The sequence below is a fragment of the Mastacembelus armatus genome, chromosome 13, assembly GCF_900324485.2.
Source record: "Mastacembelus armatus chromosome 13, fMasArm1.2, whole genome shotgun sequence".
NCBI lineage: Eukaryota > Metazoa > Chordata > Actinopteri > Synbranchiformes > Mastacembelidae > Mastacembelus > Mastacembelus armatus.
In genome coordinates, this window is record NC_046645.1 from 9,220,475 (window position 1) to 9,246,773 (window position 26,299).

At 38.4% G+C, this 26,299-nt stretch overlaps 1 protein-coding gene across 2 annotated transcripts; it reads left to right on the top strand.

Annotated features, from left to right (window-relative positions):
• The first annotated feature begins 3,363 nt into the window (after nucleotides 1-3,363).
• On the top strand, nucleotides 3,364-13,134 carry scn3b (sodium channel, voltage-gated, type III, beta). Of its 2 annotated transcripts, none has more exons than XM_026316178.1 (5): nucleotides 3,364-4,028; nucleotides 5,488-5,663; nucleotides 5,780-6,008; nucleotides 8,949-9,087; nucleotides 12,229-13,134. In XM_026316178.1, exons 1-5 carry the CDS (start codon nucleotides 3,974-3,976, stop codon nucleotides 12,233-12,235), a joined length of 606 nt encoding a protein of 201 aa, XP_026171963.1. In that variant the 5' UTR covers nucleotides 3,364-3,973; the 3' UTR covers nucleotides 12,236-13,134. The 2 variants fall into 2 exon arrangements, with proteins under 2 accessions (XP_026171963.1, XP_026171971.1); XM_026316186.1 differs by lacking the exon at nucleotides 12,229-13,134 and adding an exon at nucleotides 11,603-12,176.
• Nucleotides 13,135-26,299: the final 13,165 nt, after the last annotated feature.

The following is a 26,299-nucleotide window of genomic DNA, read 5'->3' on the forward strand; positions in this document are numbered from 1 at the left end:
GTGACACTTCTTGCTTCCGTGTTCTTTCTTGTTCACAACAACCGCTCCCTTGTGTAAAGGTGACAACCTGCATGTCTCCACCAATATTTCTTGTTAAACTACAATATTTGTCTCCATTATTCTCTGTCTGGCACACATATAGGTCATCTAACCTTCTTCTCTAAGCCCTTTTGATTTTAATGAGATTTCTGTACAATCAACAAGCTAACAAAGTGAAACTAAAAGTAGTTTACAAAACTTGAAAGCCAGTTGGAGTCACCTTCAGAAGACAAGCTGGGGCAGCAAGAGTCCAGCATTTTTCTGGTTTGATGATTTACTTGATGCACAGTGTGCTGTGTCTTATAATAGAAAGTGAGTATTCCTGCAGGGGGCTGTACGCCAAATCAGAAGGTCAGATGGAACAAGTCTTCACCTACTATCAGTGTTAGCTTACAGGTCTGTGCCAAGCGCCCTGGGTTGAGTCTGGCTCAGCCTTGTAGCTCTGTGTGCATGAGAGGTGTGGTTCGATAGCTCCCTGAGATTATATGCCTTATCAATTAGATAAGCTGCTATGTGTTGCTGGCCTGTGTGACTGCCTCACGAGGGGACATGGCTTCCTATAACTTCATGCTGAGCTACTCTGGATGCATGTGTGTACATCTTCCTGTGGTGATTTGCAGTGCTACAACATTATGTTTGCTCTAGTTGTTTAAATCAACACGAGTTATATTTAGGAGGACAGTGTGTGCGAGTATATGCTTGTGCTTTTATATATCTACATGCATAGGGCAGTGTCTGTGTGATCTCAGGCTTGATTTGAATGTTATTTTGTGATGTAGCATGTAACTGTTTCGTGTTCCACACCAAAATGGCAATAAACAGTTAGATGCATATGCCTGCTTGCATTGTATTATAATATTTTATATTTGTAATTCACCTCTTTTGTAATGGCAAAATACAAAGTCATTTGAACACACATCAGTCAACCAACACATGGATCAAAAGTGAATATGGATGATAGATGTTTTCAGAGATGGGTAAAGTCCTGCTCACACTGTCCAAATTGCAGGATTAAAAGGTTTTTTTTCTAGCAAGCAGCACATGAGAATTGCATCTCAATTTCCAACAGGGTTTATCTTCGCTGTAATCATGTTATAAGCTTGAAATCCTTCCAAATCCCTAGAGAGCTGCTCTTCACAGTGCATCCTTGAGGGGCTATGAACATACACGTATACATATATGAACAAACACATGCTCTCAGTTTATTTACAAACTCATTTTCTTACTGTACTCACACTCCTTTATGCTGCTGTTAATGCAGCAAATCTAAACGTCACCTCCGCAAATTTTCCTCACACTCTCCTGAGCTGGAATTGCCTTTGTGATAAGTTTTCCCTTAAATACTCAAAATGTGCTGTATTCATCACATATGAAGACTGAGGCAAAAACCTTCACGACTGAACAAAGAGCAACAATTTAAGAGTGAAAACTCAAAATTCAACTTTTCTTCTATGAATGCTTTTCTTTTGGTAGTAGGTAAGTCAAACACACTGGGTGTCAATAAAACAGAGAGTCAGGTTTGAAGCTTACTGTTGTCTTCCTGAGTCTGCAAGCTGTTGCTAAGCAGGCATCCTGTAGTCTCCATGGCTCTGTATTACTGTTGCTATGGTTTCCTTATCTGCAGAATGTGGTTCAAACAAGGCCTGCCGTATTTAGTCTTTCCTTCAGAGTGCCAGTCTATTGCTGATGCTGACAGCAGCACAAGCGTGAACCACCTCCTTGCTGTTCTTTTTACAATAAAACCTGCACCAAGAACTCCAAACATCTGTGCAAAAACCTGTGGACCTACTCTTTCAATATTTTTCAATGTTCTACAGCTCAATATAATGTGTACTACAGGCATACATATTTTGAGAATTTACATCGAAAATAAAGTGAAATAAAAAAAACAAATGTATTATTTATACTAGTACTATAGTAGTAGGGGTAGAAGATTGTGCATGGCTAAAAGAAAATACTGGTGAAATTCACAAAGCCATGATTGCTATTCTCCTTGGGATTAATCCACCCATTACTTCAGATACAATAGCTACTAGATGAAATGCAATGATATTACAGGGAGATTATCAGGGCTCTTTCAGGGGATGCTGTATCACAGGTTTATCTTAAACACTTTTCCCCCCACCACAATAATCCTGCTTTCTAGGTCGGAGTCTCAGAATCATTTAAGAGACAGAGAGAAACAAAAATCCAAATGCAAAAGCAGAATATTTCAGGGTTTTTTTTGTGTGTTTTTTTCTGGTTTTATTGATTGGATCCAAGTTTGCTCCTGACTCCAATAATTTTTTTGTTGACATAAGTTTTTGGGGCTTCACATAATTTTTCCAATTGATGCTGTGTAAGTTTGAGTAACATATTTCATAACTGACCACAACAAAACTATGATTTGTATGTTACTAGACAGACAAAGAAAAATGAATAAAAAGAGAGACAGTCATGCAGGATGGAAGATTCTGCAGCCAACTATAAACATAATATGGCAGAAAAGGTCAGGGTCTTTAAAGGCTAAACTGCAAACGATGGAAAATCATTAGGTTAGTGGGTTTATGTTCTGTACAGTATTTTATCAGCCTCAATGCAGTGAGCCAAAGCTATAGATTAAGCCAGATGCATGTGTTTAGCATTCATATCATTTAAAAACATGGATCCAATAAATGATTTCTTGCACGTACATCATTATTTTATAGTTTAATGTGTGACCACAAGTAGAAAGGCATGCATACTGTGTACACTACGCACACTTTGTAACCTGCACCCCTTTATTCCTGCAGCCAGGCTTCTGTAGGCATGTACAATATTTTAAGCCCCTGAAAGGCATTAACTGAACCACAGTACCCTCTGAACACACTTCCTGTTTTTGTCTTTGGACCAACTGCAACTTTGCAAAGACTTGAACAATAAATAATGCAAGTACGGACTTGGAACAAATAAAATGCCTGGGAAAGAGCTCTGCTAGCAGCTGCACAAAGAGGTTATATAACACATGACAAAGACAGCTTGGTCTAATTTTTAGTCTCAACTGAATGAGCTTTAATGAAGGTGATTTGCTTTAGGATTTTTGTATTTGATATAAAGATATGCCCTGTTTAGTTTGTATAGCTCAACCGCCTGCAGCCAAAAGAAACACAAATCCAAACAGGCTTGCATGACGAGTTGGATAGGCCTATCCAAATGACAATAATATGCTCATGCACATTGTAGTGAAGGAGGGAGTGACTCACGCATGCGTATCTAACCCCCTGCCGCTGCCAGCGCTGAAAAACAAAGGCAGTGAGTCGCAGCTGGGAAATGTCATCATTCATCCTTAACGGAGAAAACAGACGTCAGCTAATAAACAGGGTTATTTTTTGAGGGGAGAAAAACAGAACTATTTTTTATCAGTTTTTGCAGTGTGTGTGTGTAATAGTGTGTGAACAAGACGCCAGATTTCGCCACAGTAAGTGACTAAATCCGCTTTAGAGAATCCACAGGTTCCTCTTCGCTTTTTTTTTTTTTTAATTTGCCGCTGTGTTTCTGGACGGATCTGGACTGAATGGCAGCTGCGGGGGAAAGAACTGTTGCATCGCTCGAATAGCTGTCTCACACCGCGGACTTTTTCACCGAGTGGAGGCAATAATGAAGTTAGCTCTTTGTGGTTAGATGCTAAATAGCGAGCTGGGTGGAAGACTGACATTCGTAGATGAGCACGTAAAGAACGTCGTTTCTGCGTCTCTTTAGTAGCAGTCATAGTTTTAGCAGCCTGGTCGGTTCGAGATTTCCAGGGAACTTACCTGCGTCTTGGTCTGCCCATGAGAGGCGCTGTCCCTGGTCCTGAAGTCTTTCATCAACTCCTGTTATCTCACTCTTGGCGTCGTTTGCAGACAACTTCAGGGTTTCTCCAGAAAGTAACAGTGAGAGAGACTCTCCCCACCGGCAGCTGCAGAAACAGATTAATATGGTAACTCAAAACAGAGCTCATCTGCAAACTTTGGTTCTTGTGGTTTTTGTCGGTAAGTACAAGTAACAAGTAACAACTGTGCAAGATGTTAATTGTTTGTTTGTGAATATTGAATGTGTATTTGCGGCGTTACTGTAAGGCCTACGCACAAATGACTCATCATGGCTTCTCTGGTTGTGAACTCAAAACCTAGTTTTAGAGCAGCCCCACTGGTGTCTGCTCTGTGCGCTATTGTACATCGCCATGAATGATTCAATTAATCGAACAGAGGACACCAAGATCAAGCTTTTCCCTTCTCTGATCTCCCCATTTCTCTTCTCTCTTTCAAAAGAGAGATTGAATCAATGTTGTCACTGTCTGCCCAGGGGGGGCTTTGGGTTATATAAGAGCTCTGGACCCAATCATGCAACACAGTAACACAGAGATCCATGTGGCCAGCTGAATGGGATCAGGCTACTGGCTTATTTATTGTTATAAGATAAATCCATTGTGTTTATAATCCCTTCCATATCTAATGATCCTATTTCTTGTAGTGAATTTAGAGACCAATCATTTCCCTTCTTGCTATTTGCTTACAATACTTTGCTGTCCTCCTACACTACCTGCATCCAGTACTCCCTGCCTCCATTTATTCCTTTCCTCTGCCAGCTAATTCTAATGGGCAGAGGCCATCATTAGTGCTTACTGGCCTGGATGAGCTTGGATCTGCTATCAATATTGTGACTCCAGTCTCTCCAGTGCTTACAGAGCTGTATAACAGAATTAAGTCTTTTAAATACTTAGTGGGTTTTGCATCTTGCTCAACATTGGATTCAATGCACAGAGTGCAAGACTGGATGACCTCAATAAGAAAGACTGGGCCTGAGTTTATGAATACAGATTAAAACAGCAGTTTGAATGTTTAATAAGGCAAAAAATGGCATCAATGACCATGCAGTTTGTGGTTATACACCAAAAAATGGATTCCTTGTTTAAAGTCTGTGCATCACCTATAGCTGGGTTAGGACTTTGAATATAGTTGTGCATTCACTGTATGTTGGGTGACTCTTTGTTCCAGTGATTAATCTTAATTTATTCAGAAAAAGTTTAATTAACTTGTTAAAATTCAAAGTAATGAAACCCACTGCTTTTCTGTAATTAAAAATATCCATGAATATGCAAATAGTGTATTTATTTTCAAAGTTTAAGATGATGTGGCCAACTTCAGTGAAAAGTCTGGTCTCAGCGTTTGTGTACTAGAGGTTTCAAGTTCCCACATCACACCCATGTAAGTTACACGCTTTACCAGCATTTGCTCCCAAACTAGCTGTGATGTTAAAAAAAAAAAAGAAACCAAACTGAGATTAGTACATATATCATCCTGCACACTGAAACTCCAAAATCTAAGTGAAGTTACAATAAGTAAATCATGATTTTCAGGGGAGGGGACATTTGAACATGAACATTTTGATTGAACTTTCATCAGGTTTGCTGCTGAGCTAAATGTGTGTAAAATTTCCATGTTCTTCCAGTTCATCTGAGCCAACCAGTATGTGTCGATAGCCCACCTGAGACAGAAGCAGTCCTGGGACAACCCAAGCAATTGATTTGCGTCTCCTGTTTAAGGAGAGAGGAGGTCAAAACAAAGACCCGAGTGGATTGGTACTACATGCCAAAAACAAACAATAGTCAAGTTACCAAAATTCATGTAGGTTGCTGCTACATTACTGTTGATGGTGCTCATGTGTATAACTCTGTTTATACTAGTGTAGACTCTGTATATGTATATTTTATGTTTGCCTGCTTGCTTGTCCTCTCTCCTAGATATACAAGTATGTGGATCGCACTCCAACAGACCTAAGTGGACCATTTAAGGGCCGTCTGACCTGGAATGGGAGTCAGGACTTACAAGATCTCTCTATTGAAATCATTAATGTCACCTATAATGATGGTGGCATCTATGAGTGCCATGTGCTTCGCGAGTATGAGTTTGGCATCTACACTCATTCAACCTCCATTATCAAGAACTTCACGCTGAACGTGAAAGAGAAAGGTGGGGTAGTTTTTCAGTTTCTTCCATATTATTTAGTTTTGTTTTCTGCTCAGACTTAGCCAGGTACATGGTTTCCATATCAGTGGATCTCAGTGTTTAAGTACAGCTGTGACTGAAGACCTAAATCAGTTTAGTGGGGATATTCTAGAGCTGCGCATGAGCTTTTTCAGACCTCAGACTTGTGTTTGCCGCTAAGTGCTTCTCAGGCAGTGGCATGCCCTGGTGAGGTTACCAAAAATAGAACAGCAGTCCCAAGAGATCAACAAGTCAAATCTAACAGTTAAGCTGTTTTTTCCAGTGGAATAATCTGTTGTCCCACAGTTTTCTTTTATTTCAACATTAAAAAATTAATAGTAAAAGAAACAGTCTCACAGCCCCAAAGCAAAAGTATAATTTATATTTAGATCTAATGTACTGTTAGTATAAACTCTGATAAAGACAGTGATGGCTGATCAGTGTCTCAACAGGAGTGGTTTAAATGCAAAACATATAAACATACAAACAGTCTGTGTATAATATCTTTTACCTAGATGCTTTATAATACAGTAGAACCAATATTCTCTGAATTGAGGTGAATATAATCAAAAAAAGTTGCTTTACTGATGCACAACTGATGAAGTTGCACATTTTAACCCAGCTATTATGTTTAATATGTTGATGATGATACAGCTGCAGACAGTATATGCTGGAAAGGTTGCTGAGGTGTCAATTTACAATAGCCCCTGGCAGAAACACCAGTCTCTGCTCTGTGTTGATTTGTATACTAAGTGTTCTCTTTGTTTTCTACATGCCCTTCCTTCAATGTTGCATTTTAGTGGGTTTTGCATTTTATTAATTGCTTCCAACTTTCACTAAGTAATGCATCACTGTGAAAGCAGTCTGCCACTAACAACACCACTTTCCTTCTCTCCCCTTGTTGTGATTGTATGAAGAGGAATAATTGTGTTTTGTTTTGTCTGCCCTTATTGTCCATCAAAGCTTTCTTCTGTTGTCAGTGAAGGGGTTAATTCAAACCAACTACTATGCTATCTGTTATAAGGGGTAACGTATTCTGCTTCCTGAATGCTTGGCTTGCTGAATGTCTCATTTTCCACCTTGATTGAACATACAACACAACATGTATATTTGGAATAACATAATTCTTCCCATTTCTTAAACTTTACATGTTCTACTCTATATCTGCTTGCACGTTGTATATAGTTCACTATCAGAAGCACATAAAGATCAGTTAGCAGTATGCCAGTGTTTGGTTTGTATCTAGAAAAAGATGAGTGCCCCATCGGATGCAATTATCCTCCGAAGTGCAACTTTATAAAATATACTATTGTTTTCTACATACTTACAAGCCTTGCCTTCATATCTCAATGGCATCAAATGACAATGGTATCAAATTTCACAAAGCCTTCAGCCAGTGTGCTGTATATTACAGCTTGAGCATCATGTTACAATAATGAGGTCCACAGTAGTAGAACGCATTTGCTCATGGCAATAGTATTTGTGCTTTCCTATCTAAACGATTGTTTTCCACTAATAGCCTCTATTTGCAGAGACAGCAATCAGTGAAAGTTGTTCAGCAGGCTTTCTGGAATTTGGTGCACATTCACTGGCACAGTGGTTCACAGTGGCTCATAATGATCCTCACATTAATGATAATAAAGGAGTCTGTCTTTAAACAACAGATGTACATTGACACTGTTTTTGTTTACTGTAATTTTCTCCTTTCCCTACTGGTCATTAATGCATTTTTAGCATAACTGATGATGATACAGAGGGCAAAAATGCATTACCTAGGTTATTTTAAGTTAATATGGAATCTGGGCTGTGCAATTGTGTCTTTTTGATACTGCTCTTCCATGACACCCCAGCAAAGACACCATGACTGTAGAAACAAAAAGACAACTGCAACTTTGCAATACATTTTTTTTTGGACAGAACAAGGATTTTTTTCTGAAAGGTGTTCATTTGACCAGTATGTGTTTATTGACCAGTATGAATAGGAGGAATGATTACTGCTGGCAAAATCCGTTTCAGTGTTCATATGGCCATATCAGTATTGTTTAAAAATGTAATTCTATCCTTTAAGAAAACTGTTTAACATAACTTAAAGTGATCATAAAGTTGTTTTACATATAAATACATACAAATATGACTTGAAAATATGAGGTAATCATACCTCTAAATTTAAAATCTGTATTATGCCCCGAGAAACACTGTGACTTTACATATCCATTTAATTTCATTTATAAAGGTACCCTGTGGAGTTTCTGACCACTAGTAGTTCCATGTAGCAAGTTATTACAAGTGGGTCACTGTTTTGTTTGTACTGTGCACAGGCATAAATATATACACATGTAGAGGTGGAGCCACTCACATTCTATCATGTTCAAAAAAGGCACTGACAAAGAACAAATAATAGATTTAAACATGTCTAATAATGATTTTTAATGTTTTAGCTATTTTAAAAACTCAAAAAAAAAACCCAAAAAAAACATCTAACATGTTTGTTAGATTTTAAGGGTAAAATAAACACTGAATATAAACATAACTTTTGTTTGGTTACAAGAAACCTCCACAGGGCACCTTTAACTCCCTAGGCTTTGTTATCATTGAATCACAGGTATGGTCCTAATATTCTGTATGCAACATAGCTAGTGCATTGTTTTTGAAGTGTATCAACACTTTGTCTGGATGCCCACCAGAAAAAACTAATTTGCTTTGAAGTTCAGTTGCATAGTACTGACTATATAGCAATGGATATTCAGTGAACTGCTGAAGTATACTGTAGAAATACCCTTCTCTCACATCACTGTACAATACTTATATGAGCACGCTTAGTATACTATCTTAAACTGCTCCACCAGTCCATCCAACACAAAAGCATTCAGAGATAGGATGCATACTGAATAATACATGTCCCTTGCTACTGTTTGTCCTTCACAGTCCCTAAAGATGCCACAGCATTCTACTCTGAGATCATGATGTATGTGCTGCTGGTGTTCTTGACCTTCTGGCTTCTAGTGGAAATGGTCTACTGCTACAGGAAGATCTCCAAATCTGATGAACAGGCACAGGACACAATGTGAGTCTCACACAGAGGTAAATCTACAAATGCATAAACACACATGGATCACACATAAGTGTGAGTCAACGTCCAACTGCAAAAAGGTAACCGAAACAATCCCGCTGTCAACACGTCCAGATGTATATCTGTAATAACGTTCTCTTTTGAGTGAGTCACGACACAGCAATGCAGAGTGTTCATATTATGAGTCATCATCAGAGCTACTATTACCAGTGTATGCTTGAATTCCTGATTTTTTCTTAAAGAGACAATCAAGAAGATAACAGGATAGACAATGTTAATTAAACACACAGTATCTAATGCATCTGTCCATCATGGAAGAGGGATCCATCTTTTGTTGCTCTTTCTAGGATTTCTTCAATTTTTTCCTCATCTGATTTATGGGTCTCAGTCATTTGGTCTTTGCTATATAGATTGTAAAACCCTTTGAGACAAATTTGCAATTTGTGAACATGGGCTACAAAAACACATTTTGACTTGACTTCAGAGGAGGGTAGAGTCAGGCAGGCAAAGAGATAGAGAGGTAATTGAGTCCGTATTGCATCAGTTTGTAACATTCTTGTAACAGTAATCTGCCTTTTCACTGACAGGCCTGTATAATTTCAAGCACCTCTAACTGCCCTTTATTTCTAAGCAGCCTTTTTATGTTTACAACTTCATCAAACTGATTTTCTTGTGTCACCTTGTCAGCACTGACAACGGGCCAAATGCACCTGTACAGTCAGCTCCTACCAGATTGTCAGGATGTTGACTAGACCAAGATTGCAGCCTTTGAACAGCAGATTTATGTCCTGAACAATACAACCCCAGATAACACACAGCAGATGCACTGATCCAGTTATTTTTCCTTAATCAAAACCCCACAAATACAGTGATGCATACTGTAAAGCCAAAGTACTGCACAAGTATTTTTAACGCTAACGCTATGTATGTTTTCAGAGCAGTAATTATGCAGGATATGGACAGAATCCAATAATATCTTTAACATATTCTTCAATGATATAGTAGGAGGAGACAACATAGTAAATAAAAACTCTTTTCTATAAAGAATTTGGTACCAAAGTCTAGGAAACATTTCCTTGAATGATAAGCTCCCTTTTATCCATTGATCATTTAAAACTCTATTGTCCATGTTTGTTGACTTGTACTCTATTAATGTTTTTAGGATAGGAAACTTCTGGGAAACTGTTGAAAATCTGTGAAAGTTGTAGATGTGTAAAGTACAGCATTAAAGTACTAAACCAATAGACAGGTCAGTAGGTAGGTAAGTAGATAAATCAACAACTGAACTTCCGGATTGTATTTATCTAAACTGGATTTACCGGATCATAAGTAACACTTTTATTTTACTCCGCTAGCTTGCAGTGCAACTTACACACTGAAGCAACATATGTGTGTATATTTACAGTAATTTTCTCGAGTAGTCACTAACATTAGATGGTACTCTTGACTCAATTGAAGATAATGTTGTACCACCAAAAAAGTAAAAAGTCTTATGTTCACGCTAAATTACAACTCCTAGTGTAACAATTGAACATGCCACTCAAAAGTAAGAGCTACACTGTAGACTTCAAAGTGCAGGTAATAAAGTCTGCAGCTGAAAAGTTTGGAGTGTTGGTATTCAGAGAGAGGAGAGAAACTATCTGGTACAGATTGAGAACTGCCGTTTGTGGGATAAAACAGAAATTGTCAGAAATGAGAAAGCAACACAACATATGAAATATGTGCATTTTGTTTATGTTTATTAAGTCAGTTAGGTCCAGTTTAAACCTGTTAGTAATGGTCATTGAATCATTGCATCACACTTTGCCCTTAGCATTTAGGTAAAGTTTACTGATGTATGTGAAAATCAGGAGGCCACACTAAGTTACACATATTCAATCTCTGGATGCCTAACTTCATCTGTGCCTGCAGCTGAAAGAGTTAATGGTTTGTTGCAACTCCACAGCCATTACTGACCTGTGTGACTGCACATCCCACAGTGAGAGCCTACACCCCCTCAAAGAGGCTGTTTTGAGGTGGGCTTCTTAGCCACCTGAGCTTAATGGATATGTACCACCACCAGCTGGGACATTTTCAGGTTACATTTTATGATGCATTAGCTGCTAACATCATATTAGTCATGTTACTGATGGAACAGACAAGGCACAGTAGCAATAATCTAGTAAAAGAGATACAAAATTAGGCTGTGTCTGAAATTTGCTGACAGTCATAAAACTCTTTTCACGGGTAGGAATTTTGCTTCATCTACACAAAGTCTGTCTAGCTCTATGGAATTGGTGCATATGTAGTAAAGTATTGTGGCTTTTAAAGTAAAAATTTGATGTTAAATACTGTATGGGGCGTCATTATCCTGCTGATGTGGAGTAGCTCAACAATGCTTACTTTACAATGGTGGTTATTTCTTTTTAAATTCCCTGTACCATTGAAGGACAAATGGTCTAGCAACACACTGATTATAGCAGAGACAGAACTATCAACAGGTCTTCGACACTCCTCTGTTCTTCTGCAGGACAAACCACCTAACCACTCCCTCTGAGCAGAAAGACAATCCAACCACTCCTGTTTCCCAATAAATGTGGTTGTCGGTGACACGGTATTTTACATGTGACTCCCATCCTGATACGTAAATCATCCCCCCTTCATTTGAGTCATTGTTTGTTCTTTTATAAATCACGGCCGTCCTGCCTTGTAGTGGAGTGTAGTGTTGCTTCAGCTCCCGTTGTGCCTCGCCTCTTGTTTGTTCCCTTCAAAAGGGCTTTCATTTTCACAAGTCCTTCATTTTCACCCACTTTCCATTCATTGTACAATCTCTCTATAAAGAATTTACCAAAAGAAATGTCACAATATATTTAATGTAAATATATCACATTCAACACTTCATTATGAGCATGCCGATTTCAAATGTGTGCAATTCCAAAACAGCCTCCTGTGGCACTGATCTGCAATAGTACATTATAGCAATTTAAAATGTAAGGCATTTGCATGTATATGAAGTAAGGATGCTGAGCTAATAATCCTAAAGGACACAGCTGTTTTCGTGAATACTGATTGATATTGTATACTGGTACACTGGTTATTTAGAACATAAAACTTTCTGTATTGAATAAGACAGAACGTGTTGTCTGCTCTTTTTAGGTATTGACCAATCATGATGGGACTTTCACTACATGTGACAGAAACAGGCGTCCACAACCTCATCTATGCCACTAGGAAGGTATCACTACTCCCAGGCAGCCTTGGGAATCCTGCCAATGACCTCCCCTGTGTACCGACTGTGTTTTGTCAAGAACCAGTCAAAAACGTCCAAGTGCTCAATTTTTCTCCTCCTTTTCCAGTTTTTTTTCTTCTTTTTATTTAACTTTCGTGCCAGGCATCTGAAATCAAGTGCTTTTTATAAAACAGCAGGAAAAGAACAAAAGTGTCAATGCCCTGCACTTATTATCAGATAAATACCAGCCATGTTTCATTTGAACCTGCCAATGCATAGAGTTACTAAACATTTCTTAGCAGTTAGTGCTGCCTCTGTGATTTATAACTTATATAAAAAGAAATAACCCAAGGAAATAAACTCTCCTACTGCTGTCAAGGCTATTATATTGACTCTGCAGTACTGTTCATGTTTTGTTACAATTTCATACACTAAATTGAAATTTTGGATCGCAGCTTTATTTGTAATTTGTATTGGCCAATATCTTTTTTTTTTTTTAGGAAAACCTCTTGCATAGCTTTTATACTGTATGGATGTGCATTTCTCCCTGTTTCACTGCATGTATCAGTGTAATGGAAATATATAAAACAGACACCCTATTTCAAGTCATCAGAATTCATTTAGAGCTCTTTCCTATACCCTTCTCTGTGTAAACCTTAAAGCCATGTTTAGCACTAATGCACAAGTATATTCAGTAGGTTAAATCTTACTGCATACCATTACTTTTAAATTCATTTAAAGATTTTACTGTTGCTGGTGTTCTACAGTGGCTTTGCTATTGGGACTAAATGTGTGCCTATTTCTATAGTACAACACTGTAGAAATGTATATGTGACTCAATCATACTAGACTGTTTACACATGTTATTACAGATATCTCCTATGTGAGTGAGCTGTATCTATCTCTTTTGAACTATTAAATACAATGCATTCCAATGTCGTTGCTGTTCTTGTTTTTTGGGAACTTCTTCAGTGTAACTGCTATTGTAATGCTATTGAAATTGCACAATGGGATGTTCCCACATTTACCAGGGTGTAGAAAGAAAATGTTGTATTGATGCTCAGCAGCCTAAGACTGTCTTGTGTTCTCCTTACTATTGGTGACTGTGGTGGCATTGACAGAAAGGGAGTAGACCCTGAATCAACCACTATAAGCACTAGTAATGTTTCCAGCTGTCATTAACAGTGCAGTGTAGCAGCTAACAAAAAGGACTTTCGATTTGTTTATTTGTTTGTAATTATGCAGTCTTCAGTGTGCTGAGATATTGTACTATATAGCAGAGAGCTGTATTTAGTGAGAGCAAAGCTGTTCGAGATGAGCAAGACCCGAAAGGTTATGGAAGAACAAAGCAATAGAGTAAAAGGTGAAGGTGCTGCCAGAGAGGATGTGAAAAAGACTGACAGTCAGAGAGAGATGTGATGCACACTGCTCTTTTAGCTAGCCGTGACCCACAGTGACAGATATAGCAGCAGCTGTTGTTATAGCAACCCAGGCATGCCTGTAGCAATCAGGCTGGCATGCAAAGATGTTACCATATGATAGCTGAGACACACAGTCATGAAATTATTACTATGCACAAAATACGAAGAAGCCACTAGAGGAACAGAAAAGGCTTGATAACCTAACCTGAAACAGAAGAATTGCCTCCACTAACCTACCAAGGTCAGGTATGTTGTATGTTAAATGGTAATGTCACCAATGCACGTTTTTATCCATCACGTTAACATGAATTGTTTATTGACTGTGCCACACATCCCATAAACTCTACAACTATATGGCATTAGGGCTTTGAGCTGCAATGTGAAAGTGTAATTCTGTAACCTCTCCCCTCATCTCCCTTGTCTCTCGCTATTTCCACTCTGTTGTTACAAAGTGCCTCCCTGAGGATACAACCCAGTAAATGTGGCCCACATTCAGCTGAAATACGTTTCAATTAAACCACCGGCCTCAACTGTCTTGAAGCTCAGCATTTTAAGTCACATCACACCAAGAACACATAGCTATGATTATAAAGGCTCTTAATTTGTAGTTTAATTCCTTTGCCTGTAAAGGAAAATGGCTAATCACTTAAAGTGGCACTTTGACCTAAAGGGATCCAGTAGTTCAATACCCCAAAGACAAAGCAGTCTACACATGCAATACTCCACTTTTTCCTTCTGTGAACCCATATCAGTTAATTTAATGTTGCCTAAAGTTGCTGCCTAACCTTAAATTATTAATTGTGTAATGAGCAGAACAGAACGCTTGTCCATCTACGAAGGGTCTTTGTCTCCCCCTAGTGTAAAGCATATTATGTCATCAATATTAAACATGCCATGTAATCAAAGGTAGTTCATGCATATCAAGTAGTGGGGAAAAAAAATATTATTCATTTGGTTGATGAGGAAGTGATTTCTGTTGCTGATGAAGTTGCTAATGATTGCGGTGTTTTCTCTTCTCCTCCTGAGGGGCTCACCCTCTGCGTCATTTACTTATAGGTAAGAGATTTTCAAAGGATTTTACCAGATCAAGTCAGAGCTGCGAAGGTGTTTCCACAATATTTCTCCTGCCTGCTGATTTCCATTTCTTTTAGCAGTCTTTTGCCTGCACACATTGCAAATGAAGGCACAGAAATTGAGTCATTTTTTTTCCAGGAAAGCTCTTCTGAGATAACCGTGGGCAGCCCACTCATAATTATAAATCTTCACACATTTCATGCCATATACTTCTAGACAGGGAAAGGCTGTTGGCTTTGCCACGCTAAAAAGCCCACACCTTAATTCATTCCTGGAATGTTCAAGTTTCAGCTTGATTACAGACTTCCAGCCAAGGAGAGATGAGAGATATTTTTGGATTGCAAACAATCTCTTTTTTAGTGGACATAAAGTAGCCTGGAGCTCAGTTTGTCAGACCAAGGAGATTTAAAACCAGGCTGTTTGCTTCTGATCAGGCTGTGTTGATAATAAGTCAGCAATGATCGGACTCATGTTTGAAAGGAATGGTAATGCAGAAATGTCTGTTATTTCAATGTGACATTCATCATGAATACACAGCTATATTACACATAAATAAAAAAAATAAAAAAATCATTGTTGTAGACTGTTTGTTTGCTAAATATAAGACTGAAGACTAAATATAAGCTTAGCTGCTGTAAAAATACAAACATCTATTAAAAACAAGATAAAAATTGTAATAGTGAGCTTCAAAGTAAATGGTAAATTTACCTATGAACAGAGACAGGGAAGCCGTTTTCCCTGTTTCCTGTTTGTATTAAATTAAGCTAAATGGCTGATGGCTCTTTATTTACATTTACTTCACAGGGATGAAAGAAAGATGAAAGAATATATAGCAAATAAGTATATTCCCAAAGTGTGAAATTTATATACACACACACACACACACACACTCAGAGGTACACCACATCACAGGGGCCACAGAGACAAACAACCTCACACACTCACACTCATTCCTATGGGCAATTTAGAGACACCAATCAACCTGACATACAGGTTACAGATACAGAGTACCTGGAGAAAACCCACACAAGCACAGGGAGAACATGCAAACTTCATACAGAAAGGTCAATGACGGGTTACGAACCCAGGACCCTCTTGCTGTGAGGCAACAGTGCTAACCACCAATCCATCGTGCTGTCCAGAGAAAGAAATTATCTATATCTATCCATATATATCTTGAATATCCTTTTGAGGATTAATAACTTTGATCCTTTCTTATATATATCTATATCTATAAATAGACACATTATTGAACAAGACACTGTTATACTGCAGCCAGACTGATTATAACTGGCTACATTAGCACACTATTATTGGTCAGTATTTGATTAGAGATTTGCCTTGCCCCTCTGACTCATGCAATCTTCAAAGTCAATGCTTAACATGAAAACAGAAACCTACTGGCACAATAGATCACTCAAGTGTTTGTAGCATCTTGGTCGTCATTAATTCCACCTGCACAACACTAAAGTGCCTCTGTAGAAGCGTTTCACTTAAGTTTAGTATAATATGACTTTGGACAATATACACAGTCCTGCTGAATTATTCCTGTGTGCCTGTGTAATGATGTCAACCTTGACATTACAGAGCTGTTATCTTCCCCCTGCAGTGTTGCTGGTATAAAGAAAAGCAAAGAGGTAGACCTGTATGACAAATAGACAGCTGTTCCTGACTACTGAAGGAGAATCTATCTCCTCAGGAATATTCATGTACTGTCTTGTAATTCATCATAGCAGCTTTTTAACAGACGTAGTCTGTCAGGTATTTCAGTTTCCTCACCTCCTGTTTGTAGCAGTCAATTTTTATTGCGCATATATCCCACCTCGTTCTTCTCGTTATTCCACACAGATGTGTGAAGCTTGTACAGAAATATTCCTCAAACTTGTCCTGCTATTTTAATGTGGGAATTATATTTTATGATAGTCAAATGATCTTTTCATTTATTCTTTTTAAAATTCAGTACTAAGATTAACATTAACCCCAAGATTGTTGCTGTAATTATCATCAGTATTTCATTTACGCAGATCAATCACAGCCATACTTCTGCTCACCTACATTAAAGAATGCCTGTGTTTTATCAAAAGCTTTATTCTTATGTTTTAACCCTTTGGGTGTCAAAGTACACTTGCACGGTAAGATTTTCCTAGTTTAGTGCACACCCTGAACATTAAGGTGTTCAACTCAAATAGGATGCTTTCTTTATCTGTAGCTTATTTTTCCAAACCTGCATGTTGTCTTGTGTTGTTGAAAAAGGTTTATGACTGAAGGCCAATACAGAAAAAAGGAGACATCGTACCCCAAACCACAGCTGTTTAAACCCCTAATCAAAACTGAATTGATGAATTAAACAGGAACCCTTTCACCGTATACCTTAACCTTTCCTCACTCCCATCCAGCTCTCCTATCCATCATCCCATTCTTCATTTCATTCACCTGTATTTGAAATAAGAGGCATCTTTGATTAGCAAGACAAAGAGGATGCCTTAAATAAAAAGACCATTTACAAGTCAGACTCAGAAGCGAGGCAGTGACTGGGCCCTGCTTTCTAATTTGTGATGAGAGGATGTAGCTGGCCCATGCACAATGACGTCCCAGCGCTATTGTTAGGAAAATGAGCACCTGGCTGCCAGAGAAGTGCTAAATCACTGCTGTGTGTTTAGCCACACCTGAGGCCCTCCACACAAAGTGACACAAAGCAGAACATTACATCGCAGGCTGGCTGGATTCAAAGGTAACTGTGCAGATGCAGTTTTTTTTTATTTTTTATTTTTTTATTGAATCAATGAACTGCCTGGTTGGTTAGATGAAAATTTATTGTGTGTTGCTATATTAACAACACTTTTCCTGGGAGAAGAAGCACTGACAATGCAACATTGCCAAACCTGATTATTTAAAGGTGGTGGAGAGGGAGATTATCTCTGTAGATTTCCAAAGATTTCTAATTATGCTGTGTAGTCAAAAGTTAATAATGGAAAAGGGGGAAGGTTCTTAAGCATTACCAGACCTCTGACAAGTGTGCTCCTTTATTACTTTTGGGCAGCAGCCAAGAGAGTAGCTGGCTGATGTTCTCCTTCACACTAGTAGAGAGCGAGCCCCACCATATCTGATAAATGTTATTTGAATCCACATTGTTATAAATACATATACACTCTTCACCAATGTATGGTCACAAGCATGCCTCAGTCAAGGGCAATCATCAGAAATGATAACTCAACCAGAGACAATACTGCTATTATTGTGGATTGACTGAAGTCATGCCAGGAGGATTGATGTGCCGAGGATAAAGTTTTACTGTAGATGTGCAGAGACAAATAAAAACAGTTATTTAATAATTTTCTTTAATACTATTTACATGCAAGACACTAGATCCTTATTTCGACAATAAATCCCAAGTCTGAAGACACAGGTCAAAACTCCTTTCCACAAATCCTCTGGGATCAATTAATACAGGGCACCCTGGAAGCAGAAAGATTTATCCACAACTGGCAAGATATGCAAGATTTCCTCTCCTGCGTAGTATTATTTACATAATTCACAGCCTGACATGCCTACTTAGAATAAGTCTTTGGGCTTATAGCACAGATACAGAGATGAACGTAGGCATCCTTTGAGGCTTAACTAATCATTTGGAGCAGCACCTAATGAACACACTGGATCAATAGAAAAACCACAGAGCAAAGCCAGTTACTGGAGTATTCCTTTCATATACCAGCAGTGCTCGACTACCAGTGGAAAAAAGTTGACCTTATCTTGGGTCAAAGGCCTGGAAACAGGAGGAATTGTTAATGAGAAGCACAAAGTCCATCACCATCTTGTTTTGTTGAGGCAACATCCAAAACAAAATCCTTTGGAAACAAATGCACCTGCAATACACAGCATATGAGATGTTGGTACTGGATTCTAAGGAATATAACCTCCCCCCTATTTTTAACATAATCTCAGGTCTCTTTTAGTAACATAGCACAAACCCATGACAATATTTTAGTAACAGTAATGATGTGAGGAAAACACCATGTTACCATAAGGTAACCAAAACACTAGTGCTAGCGGTCAGAGCCTGCATAAAAATCTAACCCACAGACCCCACTCTTAACTTCCTCAAGGCACTAGAGAAATGAACAGGGAATTACACAAGTTATTAGAATTCAGCATCTGGGAATCAGTAAAAAAAAAAAAAAAAAAAAAAAAAAAAGTCTTTCTGTCTTGTTTTTGTATCTTGTTAATTTATCATTTTTTGTTTAAATGACCAGCCAGTCAATTTTAGTACAAAACAAATGAAATGGAGAGAAAACAGGTAGCATCATTGGTACAGCCTTTCAACACAGGCAGTGTTTCTTGCCTAACAGCACCTCTCTGTTGCCCCTCCCCTGGTGAATCTGACCTACACTGCAGGATAACAATCACTTAACCAAGTGAATTTGATCTAAATGGAACTGGATTGGGTTATGTGTTGTGAAACTGTGGAAACCAACAAAAAAAAAAATTGAATACTAGAATAGACCTTGGCTGAGGCAAGGTTTTTTTCCGATAAGACTAGACAAATTGCTGCTCAGCAGCTGTTCCAAGCCAATTAACCTCCAGGCTTAACCAAATGTAAATTTTAACAGTCAAAGGAAACAGAGTAATAGAGTAAAGCCTGAGCATAACTTCTTACTTACAAGGGTTGATGAGAAGAAATAATAGCAGAGGCCAACTATCAATAACTACATCAGGCACTTTAAACTAGGACTAATGAGAGAGATGGTAGCTCCTGTTTCAGGTCTCAGTTGCTTTGCGTGATTTTAAGTTTATTTAAGAATAAGACTCAATTTGACTATTACTTTAATGCAGCCGGGTGATGAATATGAAAGGAACCGAGCTGATTATCCAGTCAGCCTTGACTATGGCCCAATCAGTAAGAAAACTGCAAGTGTTTATTTTTATTCTAAAAGAGCAATTCATTTCCTAAAGGTCTTCTAATGGTGCAGATATGTCTGTGTAGAGAGAGAGTGAGAATAGGAACATAGAGTATAGTACAGCACAGTATAAACAACTGACTTTTCTGTGTTTTTCAGTATTTTTAGTTCATTCTTCTTCAAACAAAACCGTTTCTCTGTAGAAGGCTTACTCTACACTTATTTGCAGGACACTTATTTGTCCTGCAGTAAATTATTTTCCTGGGGAGAAAAATGAGTTTTGCAGGAGCTTTTCTTGTTTCAGTCTCGTCATGATAGGCAGACAGAATATATTAGTCTTTCCAGTCACATAACGCATTATACTGTGTACTTTTCTCTCTTCATTGAGAGACTAGAGGATACTAAAACTTTCAAAGTAAAAAGGAAGAAGTAAATATTGTGTGTCACTGAATCTAATATCTTTAAAAAATAGACTGTGGCAACAACAAAATGGTTTGCCACCAATGTCTTGATAATCAGTTAGTGAAGTGATAGACAACACAAAGTCACTTTCTATTCTGTTTGTGTGTGACCGTGTCTTTTATATGTTAACATCCCAGATTTCAAAGTAAATTTGCAATTGGTCTCTTGGCATTTTACTTCTCTTTATATTTACTCAGTGAGGATAAGCCCTGTGGCTGCTCTTTTAAAACCACACATGAAGCTTTCACCCTTATAAAACCTCTTGCTGTGACTCTGGACATCTATTTTTCAATGACACACTTCAAACATTTTCACATTCCCTGAACTATATATGTTTTCAAATATGGTGTTTGGAAAATTGCTGCCTCCATGGATATTTATATTCTAATAGTATGTGTAAATGCATACTCATGCCAAGTAGAAAAATTATACTGTGTAAACTGTGGGAAGCCTGAACTAAACAAATGCCAGAAACGGTATGAAGATTAATTAATAAAGGAGTATTCAGATCTATGGGCCTAATGTTTTCAAAATATAAAAACAAGTATCAGGAGAAATTAAACAGCCAAAGCTTAGTGAGAACACACACGGCTGGTTGACCATTTATTTAATAGACTAGTCTAATTGGGTTAAGTTGGGGCTTATCATCATTTTCTGGTTGCTAAGCAACAAATGTCCCTGTGCCCATGAGCAAACATCTAACTCCAGCTGTGTAAGTGGAACCATTAAACAGCCAGCAGTTATCTCCCGGTCTGTTCTTTGTTACTGTAATGCAGGGATCAGACTACACAATACTGCACAACCAAGCATGATTCCACATGCTGTATATCCAGTTGTGTAGGCTCATGCGAACTCTCATTCAGTTGGTGAATCGTGCAAGAGGCTATGAAATTTCATCATTTTATAAGACACTAAGCACAAGGTAGGTTGTTAAGCTCAGCACTGCACAAATGTAGCAAATTCAATACTTCCCTGTGTGAATGTTATGGATGTAATAGGACATGAAAAAGTACATTCTGTAAACTAGCTAGTGATCCACTGTATTTTAATAACTGCTCGGTCTTTGATAGTGTGAGACAACTAAACCACTGATCAGATCAGCACAAATACATATCCAGATACAAAATGGCTCCACAGAAACAGTCACAGGTCTACTGGCCATCATTTTTCCACCAAATCCAACACACAGACAGAGGCAGACTCTAGCTGAGCTCATTTATATTCTAGATTTATCATCACAGACATAAACTGCCTATAAAATGTGCACTCAATCATAGGTTTATTGCATATGAGAGATGGGGGGAATAATGCTTTGATTCTACTCTGTCAGATTGTCCAGTACCTTTTTTGACACAGATTACACAAAAAAAAAAATTTTTTTAAGTATTATTATTTGGACACATTGGAAACATTTTATTCTCTCCAGGCTGTGGGCGACGACTTCAATTTGAAATAAAATTATGCATACTACATTAAAGTGCCAAGTCTCAGCTTTAATTTGAGTAGGATGACATCAATATTGAAAGAAGAGTGTGGGAGATACAGCACTTTTAATACAGTGTTTAAATTGCAAGGCTTCAAAAGTAACTGGACGGCTGGCTCTGGAATGATTCAGGTAGCTGTTTCTGTGTCGATTCAACTACAAAAGTGCTCACACATGCCCGAGAATTGACTGGGAGTTGCTGTTTAGATTGAGGTGAAGCTGTGCATCAATATGAGGAGTTAAGAGGTGACCATGCAGGTGAAGAAAATAAAAATGAGGCTCAAAAAACGAAAATGTTTCAGAGATATTACATCAATCAACAAGTGGATCAACCATCAAGGCAGACTGTAGCTGTAGGATTTTTCATGAATTATTATATCTGATGTTTGACTTCATGTTTCTCTCCAATTACTTTTGAACCTCTACACTTCAGGCACTTGTGGGAATCACTTGTGACTTGTATATTTTCTTAACGATTCTCCTAGATTGATATAACTCTACTCACATTAAAACTGAGACGTTACTGTATTATTGATTATTTTATATTGCGCTGAAGCAGAAAATGTGAGGGGGAAAAAAAAAAGTAAAAGAAAAAACTATGTCCATCATACCATCAATATGATCTACATGGGTCCTAGCAGCAGTGGGAATTTGATCATAAATTTCTGATGTCTGAATTTGGATGTACTCTTACAGAAGCACTGAATCTGACATCTGTGGACTTGGTTTTACAACAAAGTATTGTAAGACTATCATTTGTACAGTAGATGAAAGACAAGCATGTTTCTCGTAGACTGACAAACCTATCTTTGCGAAATCTTACATAACGTGCCACGTGCTTTGGCAATGTAACAGCTGTACATCAAAGAGCACACAGGTCTCCTGTAAGGTTCCTTGGCACACGTCATGTCCTAGAAGCTGTCAAACTTGGCACGAGATGAAGCAATAAAAATTCAAACGGGCAGGTTGGGACCTTGTGAGGTGATGTATTGAATTTCTTCCACTGTTGCTACACCTGACAAGACAAGCAATTTTTGTCCCTGTCCCAATGTCTGTTATCTCCAAGTCTGATCCCAGAATACAATATTACTCCAACATGTTTATATGAAGCATGATATAAACTTAACTGAGGCAAATTGAACTTAACTTTATGCAAAGTAAAATTCTTTTTATTCAGCTATCATGTTATTTTCAGGAAAACAGACGTTCTCAAAAAGTACCATTAGACACACACATGTCCTATGGTAATTACCTACTGTAAGAGCTCTGGTAATCATTTCACTTGACTGTTTTTTTTTTTTTATTACTTTGTAGTAGGATTTAGAACAAGAAAGCTACGCATTCAGTCTAATTGAATGTAACTTTAAACTTAGCCAGCTGCTTCATAACAACTCAACTCATTAGTTGGAAGACTTGTGCCATGCAATACATGGTGCTTTGGCATTAGGAGGGAAGGACAGAGTACTAATGAGCTGTGACTACAGAAGGAAGATACCTACTGCACAGTATATAAAGTATAATGCCTTTAAATGATCTTTTTTTCAAATATGTAAAATAGGTCCCTATTTTTCTTCAGTTTTGTCCCATCTGCTGACACATACTGTATATGTAAATAAGCAGGATGTACAGACTGATTCTTTCTCCTGCACAATTTGTAAGCTACATTTATTAAGACTATGAACAGCAATTTTGTGTGTGTAACTATATGTATGCTAATTCTTTTGACTTTGAAACAAACACTTTTCTTGGCTATATAAGACATTTAAATGTGATGGTCAGTAGCACATTCAGTGCAGGCTTCTGTCACTGTTCTTTTCTCTAGATATAGACCATTGTGCACACACTCAATACACAAATGTATATAACCCACACTCAAACACACATACACTCACATGGCATTTTTGTGGCACTGTCTCAAAGGGAGAGAGAGAACAGGCAACACCACAAAAGCTCTAAATCCCGCTGCGCCCTGCAGTACTCTGTGTACATCTCTGCATCAATAAATATTTCAAAGGAACTGGTTGCCCAGACCCACTCACTGAATGTCCTGTAAAAATACAAAACAAAGTTTGTTTACACTCATAAGCGCTGATGTTTTGAGCCACAATACTTATGGAATTAAATCCCTGTGGAATGCCACGGTGTTGATTACCAGTGAATAAATGCCTGAATAAAAATGCATATTTTAATCCAAAGAAATTTCTTAACTGTATTCCTTGTGGCTTTTGAGACAGCAGGATACTTCAGATCTTTCCTTTGTGGTGTCATTTCATATTATTCATGGCTCCCTCCCAGCCTGCATATGTGTCCCTTTTTCATTCCCTCTTTGGCCCCTGCCCATCCTGTCTTCTTATCTCACCCTTTCTTTTCTCCACCTCCTATCTCTTTGAATCCGTTTCTTTCCCCACCCTCTGCTGCCTTGCATCATTTATATGGCAGTAGCAGAAATGTGGCTGTTGAATGTCACTGCGCTCCGATCAAAAAGGACACTAAAGACCCATTAACGCGTAAGCTGCAGGAACACACTGGATTAGAGTGAAAAGGACTTTTCTCACACAAGCAAATGACAACTACTCTAGAGTTGCTCTTGACGGGCCTCTAGTCTGAGCTCTCTTAATAGATGTGCTGACTTTAGTGCAACATTAAACTTCTGGCAAAAAACGCTGATGTGCAAGAAGACATCACTCACGATACAAAGGCAGTACAGTTCTGTAGAAACTGCATAAACATGGAGGGAAGACATAAAGGAGTGAGGAAAAGACAAGACAAGAAATGACTGAGGACAGGGACTGTAGAGGTACACACACACACACACACACACACACACACACACACACACACACACACACACACACACACACACACACACACACACACACACACACACACACACACACACACACACACACACACACACACACACACACACACACACACACACAGAGCTTGGAAAGAGAGATCAAAACAAAGAAAAGAAAGATGCAGAGTGAGTAGGAGAGAGACAGCATGACAGTTTTGAAGTTGATGGGCACTATGGACGAATACAAGAAGTACATAGGTTGCCTGAAGCTGTGTGTCTAGAGTCAGAGGCGACAACACTTAGGAAGATAACAAACCATGGGCAAGGAGACCTCTTGCCTGGTCCAGACTCCTTATGTAAATACAGATCACATCTTCCAAGTGTTTGGGGGTGATGAATAATCCTAAAAATGCAGATGAGTGTTTGCACAGTAAATTCTTTCTTCTCTGAGATGGTGAAAAAGCACAGTATCAGCCTAGATACAAAAGGAGTGAGGCTGAAAAGTGCAAAGCTGTAATGCAAACAGGTAGGTCCTAACCAATGTGTGGAGTCGTTGCACTATAATGAAAATCAATTTGTGGACTTTGACTTGGGCCGTGCTTGCTACACTCCGTGTGATGTAGAATGCGCTGTGTGAACTCGCTCTGCAAGACCATGTTTCAGACATGGTTCATTTCTACATCTTTCACGTGTTTGTTTTTGGCGACAGATCCACAGATGTCTTTGCTCCCAGAGCTTTCTCTTCATTAGTTTTTCCTTGAGTAATGTGGAATGAGGCCCGATTGGTCACAGTGCTTGCCTTTGATAATTGCAAGCATAAATTCAAACATTTTCTCAAATAACATCGTATATGGAGCTCTGCCATGACCTTCAGTAGCTGGAGCGGTGGATCCACTTATAACTAATATGAGAAGGGCAAAAGGGCATCGTGGTCAGGTGGCAAAATCTGACTGTCTAAAACCTGGCCCAATATCAAAGGGCAAAGGCTGTTCAAGTGGAAGATAGATAGCAATGAATCAAGAAGAATACAAATTAATGGGACTTCTCTTATTTGTGGCCTGTTATGCCACATGTTAATAATTATACAACAAAAGATCTAGGGTTCATAGTGTAAATAATACAGTAACAATTACAGTACCTCTTTGGTATCGACCACCAGACCAAGCATTGTGGTGTCAGGGCCCAAGGCCAATCTGTAAAATGCAGTTTCAGCCAGTTTCACATGCCTGCTTGAATGTTCTGTGCTGCATGTAGCTTCCCAATGGAAATATGGCACTTGGTGGCAACAAGTGGTAATGAGACATTTAATGTGATTGGCAGTAGTTTCAGTTTTTTGTTGTGGTGTTAAAGCTGATACCACTCATCCAACAAATGAAGTTGGCCAACTGTGAAACATCTTTTATAATTTCAAATGTCATGAAAACATCGTCTCTGATCTACACTCAAGCATCCATCTCTCAAATAATATCAAGTTGCTGCCTTCACTGAACTGAGGCCAGGTATAGAAACAGAGTATCAACAATGGTCCGATTTCTCATTTTGCCAATCCAGCACGAGCAGCAATACATGCCCCCTGCAGTTCTTTCTGACATAGATGAACTGTTCCTCTCTACCTTTAGTCCTCACAGCTGAGTGGATGAAGTGTCAGTGGGTGATGTATACAAGTATTCTTGGGTACTTGGGTTCCGCCACTGTCAAGTCTGACAGTTGTTTTCCACCTCTCCATTGAGACTCTTGTGATTTTGCACTTGTCTTTAAAAAAAACAAAACAAAAAAAACAAAAAACAAAACTGATCTTAAAAAAAAAAAAAAAAAATCTTTCTGTCTTGATCTCACCATCTATCCTCATTGTCCTTTCGCCTG